The sequence below is a fragment of the Elephantulus edwardii genome, unplaced genomic scaffold, assembly GCF_000299155.1.
Source record: "Elephantulus edwardii isolate Elephantulus edwardi_28Jun2011 unplaced genomic scaffold, EleEdw1.0 scaffold00094, whole genome shotgun sequence".
NCBI classification, from domain to species: Eukaryota; Metazoa; Chordata; class Mammalia; order Macroscelidea; family Macroscelididae; genus Elephantulus; species Elephantulus edwardii.
Genome location: NW_006399844.1, coordinates 12,822,598 through 12,831,134, shown reverse-complemented (window position 1 = coordinate 12,831,134; position 8,537 = coordinate 12,822,598). Strand labels below are relative to the sequence as shown.

General features: G+C 50.7%; 1 protein-coding gene across 1 annotated transcript in view; it reads right to left on the bottom strand.

The window, feature by feature from the left end:
* Nucleotides 1-4,068, bottom strand: part of RAP1GAP2 (RAP1 GTPase activating protein 2) — a 281,330-nt gene extending 277,262 nt beyond the window's left edge. The window contains exon 1 of the mRNA XM_006891040.1: nucleotides 3,993-4,068. Within this exon, the coding sequence (XP_006891102.1) occupies nucleotides 3,993-4,036 (44 nt within the window). The 5' untranslated portion in view covers nucleotides 4,037-4,068. The remainder of the gene's footprint in view (nucleotides 1-3,992) is intronic.
* Between the last annotated feature and the right edge of the window lie 4,469 nt (nucleotides 4,069-8,537).

Below are 8,537 nucleotides of genomic sequence, written 5' to 3'. Positions count from 1 at the left end.
CATCAGTGTCCTCACCATCAGTGTCACTATCACCATTACTGTCTTCACCATCAGTGTCACCATCACCATCAGTGTCCTCACCATCAGTGTCACCACTATCATCAGTGTCTTCATCACACTAGTGTCACCATCAGTGTCATCAACACCATACCAGTGTCACCACCACCATCAGTCATCACCATTCCTGCCACAGTCAGTCACCACCACCACCAATGTCATTATCACATTGATGTCACAACTAATGTCACCATCATCATTAATGTCACTCTCATCAATATCATCACTATGTCAGTATCACTTCCACCATCAATGTTAATATTTCCTCCACCAGTAGCATCATCATTAGTGCCAACCCCAGGAGTCACCATGTAGCCACCATCACTATCAGTATGGACACTTATGTCATCGCCCCTATGTTGTCACTACCATCAGTGCCACATCACTATACTATTCACCTAAGTATCTGTGTCACCACCCCCCCAATCATTACCACCAGTGTCACTGCCACCAGCATCACCATCACAAACAACATCACATCATTATCTAGTCACTACTAGTGTCTACATCATCAAAGTTCCCACTACCATTGCTCCTCATGTCACCACTACCAGCAGTGTCACCAAAATCATCCCACCTCCAGGATAACTGAAGACCTGGAAGTCTAGCCAGCTGAGTTCTGCCTTACAAATGATTAAAGGGGCAGGGGAGAGGTGTCAGGGGACTTAACTTGATGGCATGAAGCTGTCCCAGCAATCGTAAACTCAGTGCTTGTGGCACAGTCAACACTAAGTCCTGGACTGCAGAAGGAATGCCTTCGCTCTGAGAAAGTTCCCAGCACCTTCTGATCTCAGGTCCCATCAGCAAAATAAGCCCCCCCCTCCTCCAAAGAGGCTGATCTAGATCTTTCCCAGTTTCTTTTCACCTCACTCCTGAGCTCCATCCCTGGGGTTTTCACTACTGCTTCCCAAGAGTCTCACCTGGGCACCTCCATCCCCTCCAAAATGCAAACTCTCCCCTTACAGTCACTCCCCTTTCTAGATGGAGGGTCATACTTCCATATTAATAAGTTACGGCCCCTCAAGGAATATCTTTAATTGTGTGGGTAGAGCAGAAAGTCACATTTACACCTAAGGAAACTGAGACCCAGAGGGGAGAAATTGCCCAGCAAAGCCCTTGGAGATGGAACTGCTTGCTGGTGTGCTGGCCGCTGGACCTCTAAGTGGTCAGTTGCCACCACCATGCCACCAGCTAGCACTGAGTCACAGTGGCCCCATCTCCCATCCTCACAGGAGCCCCACTCAAAGCCAGCTAACTTGGGGTCAAGGAGGAAATGCTTGCCAGCACGCTGGCTCCCTAAGCCTCACACCTCCTCTGTGGCCTAACCACAGGGTTCCCACGCTGGGTGTGGTCCCAGGAGGGCAGGACCTACCACTCTGTGGGTTTGGCATGGGGCAGTGGGGCTGGCCTTCTCCCTTTCAGGGACCCAGAAGGCCAAGTCTCCCTGGTGTCCTCTCTCTTCTCCTCCTCCCTTGCCCCACTCATTCACCCCCATCATCTGTCTACCCCTGATGTCAGCGGTCATCCACACTGGCATCTCAGTGTTAAAACTGCCACTAGGGGTTCTGTTCAATCTGCAGAGAATGGGCAAGAATAAGCCTTGTAGCCACCAGTAGACTGGGATATCCCAGATGATGTCCAAATTCACACCACAGTCTTGCCATCACTCTTGCCACCCTAACCATGCAAGCCCACCAAAACCCTGCTGTCCCTTTAAATTCACCCTCATCACCTTTCTACCCTGGGAAGACCCTAGTCAAATGCCCCCCTTTGAAAACCCTCAGTTAGTCACCCTGCAGCACTGATACAGCACATGCTTTGTCAGAAGACTGTGCCAAGTGGCCAAGTCACAAAGACACAAAAGACAGCGCAGGGCTCCTACAAAACCCACAGTCTGGTTGGCACTGTGGGCACCAGAGGGTAGTGTCATGGACACTCTGGATCACCTCCCTCTGTCCTTCAAAGACAATCCTGGGTGGTCACCTCCTGTCCTCATTCGCCTGGCCTGGTTCATATGCCAGGCCAGCCTTGTGGGGCTCTGGAGTGGGTTGCAACCACTGTTACCAGAACCCCCTTCAGGGTGGCCTCACGAGCAGGCACCAGGCCACACTGTGCCACCCTGGCTTTGCTCATCTTCATCATCCCTATCAGCCAAACATGAAGCATCCACACCCCTTCTTGCCAGAGAACAGATGGCTAAGGGCCCTCAAAGATGGGAAAAATGGAAAGAAAAGGCTGTATGCATATAAAGGCAAGTCATTAACCTCATGCATAAAACCCTGCCCTCTGTCCTCCCTTAACTCTTGTGTCCCCCACGAGCCCATCCACTTCCACACCAGGACACTCCCTGGCCACCCTCCCCCAGCAGTGGTTAAAACTGGGTTTGGTTTGGTTTTGTTTTTTCTTTTCTGACAACACCCCAGGCCCAGGAGCTGGAAGGAAACCGATAATGAAAACCACTAGAGCCTTTCCTCAGCTGTACAGAAGCTGCTGGCAGCTGGGAGCCAAAGACAAGGCTTTGCCCTCAGTTTTCCCACTTCCTGGCCCAGTGGGGAGGACAGAGCCTCTCCCTTGTTCCAATGAGAACCATCAGCAAAAGGCAACTCAGAGGGTCAGGCAGACCCTCCTCAGACAAAGCAGGACTGACCACCTCAGGCAGAAGGGTTGGGAGACTGAAGACAGGTTGGCCCACCTCTCACAACTCGCTCCCTCAGGGAAGAGGAGCCCATCATCCCAACTGGTCACAGACATTCCTGCCACAGGTCACAAGAATGACACTATGGGAAACACACACAGATGTGAGCGCACACAGGCCCAAGGAACAGAGACACGGGGCATCTCTCTAAAAATGTACAGGTGCACATGTGATCATACACACAGACACACACCTCGCCAGGTAGACAGTTCCCAACAGCCTTTAGGCAGTGTCACATGGCAGCCACAGATGCACACACCTGCACATATGATCTCCCACATGCAGATACATGTACGTATGTATGGTCTCCCACATGCAGACACGTGTACGTATGTATGGTCTCCCACATGTACCCACTTAGCCAATCATCACAGATACACATACACAAATAATCACATACAAGCATATACACCCCCCAAATCATCAGAGGCTCACACTCACAATCACACACACATAAATTATGACAGACATGCGCACACCCAATAATAACCAAAGACATGTACACAGGCAAATCACAGACACAGACATATTCACACTTACAGGCACACACCCCCAAAATAATCATAGATGTGTACACACCCACAAATAATCAACCACACAAGTAAACATTTGCATAATCACATGTATACACACCCCAAAATAATCATAGGCACACACATACCCCCAAATAATCACAGACATGCACAGATCCATAAATAATGAGACATGGGCATGCACACACCCCACGCATGCACATTCACACACTTACGATCACAGACACTTGCACACACACGCCAGTTAATCATGGACATGCACACACCCACAAATCACATATATATATATGCACACATACACACGCATGCATGCACACTCACAGTCACACACATCTGTGCACACAGCGATACACACACACACACACACACACACACACACACAGATCATCACTGATAAATTTTCACAGGCATGCACACATACACACGCGCACAGGAACGCACTGACACAAAAGCAGACGCTGAACCACAGCCAGACACAACCACACTCATACCGCCAGTCCACTATGAGCTCATGCTGATGGGACAGAGAGGAAAAGCCCAGTATCTGCTCCCCCCTGATTAGGATCTTAGATCCCTACACAGCTCAGGACTCACAGACAGACAGAACATGCTTGAGTCCTCTGCTCCCACTGGTAGCCCAAGCACTCAACCAGACTTCACATCAAGTCTCTTCCCGCTGCTCAGCCACCCTCCCATCTGTCACCCACCATCCGAAGCCCCCAAAGGAGACGCTGCGTTTCCTATGAAACATGATTGCGGCAGCAGGGCCCCAGGTCCCAGCGGTGTCCCCAGGGCTGTTATGAAGAGGGCCGTAATGCTGTAGGGTCTCTGGGCCACCAGTGCAGGGCACAGGGCAGGACGCCCAGGGAGGCACCCCTCGCCTGCCTGCACCCCAGCACTTCCTGTGGGCGAGGCTGCAGGGTCGGGAGGTGTGTCCTGCCCTGGGGAGGCACCAAGACAGAGAGGGGAGATCGCAGAGGGCAGCTTCCCCTCATTCAGAGGAACCCGCAGCTCCGGAAGGGGCTCGGCTGGTAGATTGCGCCACAGGCCAGCCCCACGCAGCCCTGGCTTCCCAGAACCAACGAAGGTCCATGGGGCCCCATAATCGACCAGGGAGGGAAAAAGAGTTGGTGGGAAACCTCAGCAAGCCTGGGATTGGACCTCTTCCCCAGTCCTGGTCCTGACCAAATCAGGGAACTTGTTTGCCTTGTCACTCCATGAAAACTTGGGCATATGCCAGATAAACCACCACACAATATGGAACTGTACTTGCATATATGTACTTGCGCACACAGACTCCAGTATCCATGTACACATGGAAACAGGGAGATGGAGATGTGTACAGACATCTCAGGTAGATGCAGGTCCCCATACACACACAAGTATATACACAGGTTCACACACATCAGCACACACCCCCAGAGGCATATACACATGCTGACACACATCAGCATAGAGAGCACACACCCAGATTACACACACACAGAGGCATATATGTTCACACAAATCAGTATGCATGGACACACACCCAGATTACACACACGTCGACATAAGCACATGCTCACGCACATCAGTACACAGTGCACACCCAGATTACCCACAGAGACATATACATATGCTCATACACATCAGTATAACCAGCATACACCCAGATTACACACACAAGCATATATACATGTTCATACATATCCATATACATTAATATACACATGTTCACACATAGTATAGACATGGACACACATTCAGATTATACACAGGCATATACACATGTTCACACACATCAGCACACACCCAGATTACACAGAACCATAAAGTTCATCATACGCACGCATACATACATGTACACGACACTACTTCTCACACGCCCTCAAGTGTCTCTACAGAGGTAGCAGGTCCAGGTAAACTACATCAGGCTTCAGGAAGAACCATGACACTGTGTTTTAGAGGAGCATTGGTGAGGAAGGCAGCACTTCTGGGCGATGTGTGTTTATCTTTTCAATGAGAACCACAGGACTACTTATCTTTGCATGGGCCAGTGCTGCCCTTGCCAGACAGACACACAGCACGCACTTACTAACCCAGTGTGCCCCTGAGTAGGGCACCACACACCACTCTGGGAAGCAAGGGGAGAGCTGGAGTGGAGGGGGGGGGCAGATGTGTGCCAAGCCCCCAGCCAGCCCCAAGCACACTTTCCCACTTTGGGCTCTGCTTCCTCTCTGGGAGCTATTGTTAATATGCCATTGAATCAGAACCAACTAACTCACAGCTGACCTTTCAGTGGGTTTTCTGTGGCTATAAACCACATGGCACCCAACAACAACAATAACAAATTGCACAAGAGGAGACTGCCCATCTTTCTCCCACAGAGCACCTGGTGGATTCGAACCATATGCCTTCAGATTGGCACAGAAGCTCCAAACTAAGGTACCACAGGCCATCCTCAAGTCATGGATAAAGGGTACAGAGATTTCTCTTCCCTTTTCTCCTCTCCAGCAGGGAAACTACAGGGGCCTCAAGCAGCACCCTGGATGGACTGGGGAGAAGTCCCTGGGTCCTAGCCCAGCTTAGGCTGGAGGGGACCAGAATGGGCTCCTTGTCCCCAAGCCAGCCAATCCTAGGTCAAGCCACACCCTCCCACCATATCTCCCCAAAGTCTATTCTCTCAGGTTTTTCAAACCAACTGACACCCAGCCAAATGGCCACCCCAGAGGGCTATAAGTCCCTCTCACCCCTGCTGCACCCACTCTAAACCAGGCCCACTCCCCATGGGATGTTCAACAGATAGAGTAGACACCTTGGCCCTGCATTGTCACCTCCCTCTGAGAAAACCACCTTAGCTTTCAGACCAGGCCTGGCCAATCAAGGCATTCCATTCCCCTGGCCACAGTGATTGGTTCAAGAGTGGGCACGAGAACAAAGCTAATCCAATAGGACTCAACCTCGGGGTGTTCTCCTCTCTCCTTCTCCCTGGGTTGCTAGGCTGGCAGGGTGGGAGCTCTGTGCTTTGGGAGAACAGGAAAATGAAGCCAACCTGCAGAAAAGCAGAGCACACGACCAAGGGAGATGGGAAACAGAACGGTATCAGGTTGCAGTGATGTCCTCTGAGTCCCTGGAGCCAGCTGTGCTGGTAATCAGTCATTCCAGCTTGGAGTGTACTGTTACTGTCATAACACTGGGCACCATTGAGTCAGCCCCTGCGTAACACAGAAAAACCAGCCCACAATGTTTTCTTGGCTGTAATCTTTATGGGAGCAAAGTGCCAGGCTTTCTTTCAAGGTGCCACTGGATGGGTTCAAGGGAGTCAATCTTTCAGTTAGTAACCAATTTGCAACCTGCTTAAAGAGCCAATTTAGGCATTTATTCCTATAGTCAATTTGAGTCAGAGTTCTCTCCCTCTCAACTGAGGTAAAGATACAGAGCTTAATAGAAGATACAGGGCTGGATGAGTGAAAGATGCTGAATAGGTTTCAGAGCTTCCAGGGAAAGACAGACTAGGAATAAAGGCCTGGCAATCTACTTCCCAAAAATGAGCCAGCAGAAAAGCCTATTGAATGTAATGGTCTTAGGGGTGGCAGGAGACCACGTATCTTGTTCCACTGTGTATAGGGGTCACCATGAGTCAGGGGCTGACTCAACAGAAGCTAACAGCAGCAAGTAAAAGAAGGAAAGCCCTTCCAAGCATTCCATCAGCTCCCTTGGCAGATACGAGCCTGTATCCTCTGCATCGAGCAGGCTGCTGGGTGCATAAGACCAGGGTTAGCCAGACACAATAAAGGCACTGCTGGAGTAAGCATCACACATTAACCAATAACACAATTCCATCATCAAATTGCTCAAAGAACATCACAGCTAGCCCATCACTGCAGTAGCTTCTCATATGCTTTCATGTGTGAGACAGACAGGTGGGGTCACAGCCCACCAGACTTGGATACATCCATCCTCACCTATCTTCTCTATTCTTCCCTGCACCCTCTATGGACATGTCCATCACATAAATGTCGGAGGAAGACAGAACTGAAAGATGCTCTGAGACAGGGCATTGTGGTCTGTGATGGCGGCAGGTGGAAGACCACCTGGCGAGCGTTGTCTAACTAAGAAGGACTTGAGCTCAGGCTCATGTTTCTGAAGGTGAGCAGGGCAGCCTGGGACCAGGCAGAATCTTAGCTGCTGCCCCTTCCCTCTGGGGCCATCTGCCTGGCATCCATCAAAAACACTCATAAGTGAAATACAATGTATATGAATTGGGGGGTGGGGAGTGGGTCTGAACCTTAAAATCATTTTTAAAGCTAAAAAAAATCCCTTCTCATAATATTGCAGCCACAGAAAAGGGCATAAGATTCCCAGCATCCTGGACTTCCTCGATGCCACTGGCTCCAGGAATCTTGCAGAAGCCAGAAGGACTCAGAGCATGAGCCTGGAGAGAGAGGGCGGAGGCTCCAGATGGTGTGGATTTGACTTCCTGTGCCTGGAGAGGGTGAGAGCCGCTCAGAGCTTCCACCACACTCCCCTGCCCCCAGCTTTATCTCCTACATTTCTGAATCAACCACACCTAGTATGAGGCTGGCTCTAGCTTTCCTGGCTGTGTGACCACAAGCCAGTTACTTAAGCTCTCTCAGCCTCTGTTTTCTCCTCTTTATTATAGGGCAGCTGCCACCAGTTCATAAGATTATAAATGAGCCACCAGTGCTCTCATGCTGTACACTTTGCACCACAGAAGGTGGAATTCTCCCCCTCCCTCCACGCAGGAGGCCAGGTTCTGCTCCCAACTGACTCGCCCATGTGCGGGCATCAAACATTCGTCAGCGAGGCTTGGGTATCGCAATGATGCCGAACAGGATTCAGCAGAGCTTCCAGACTGAGAAGAACGAGCTGATGCTCCACTTTCAAAAATCAGCCCGTGAAAATGCTATGAGTCGCAATAAGTCTGCAAGAGATCGTGGGAACTGCACAGGACAGGGAAGTATTTTGTCCTGTGGTGCACAGCGTCACGAGTCAAGGGTCAAGTCAATGGTGGCTAACAAGACACTTAGCCAGGGCTTCGGCATCATTACGGGAGCCACTATCACTACTGTCAATACGATAAGCCCACTTCTGGTCCTCCTCAGCTTCCTCCCACTCTGCTCTGACCCCTAGGAGACAAGGGCTCTCTGGGAATGATCGTGAGTCAAGAGAAAAAGGAAGGCCTGGGTATGCTAGACCCCCTTCTCTGCCGCTCACCAAGCACAGCAGGGCTTCCACTCAGACCTTGGCTG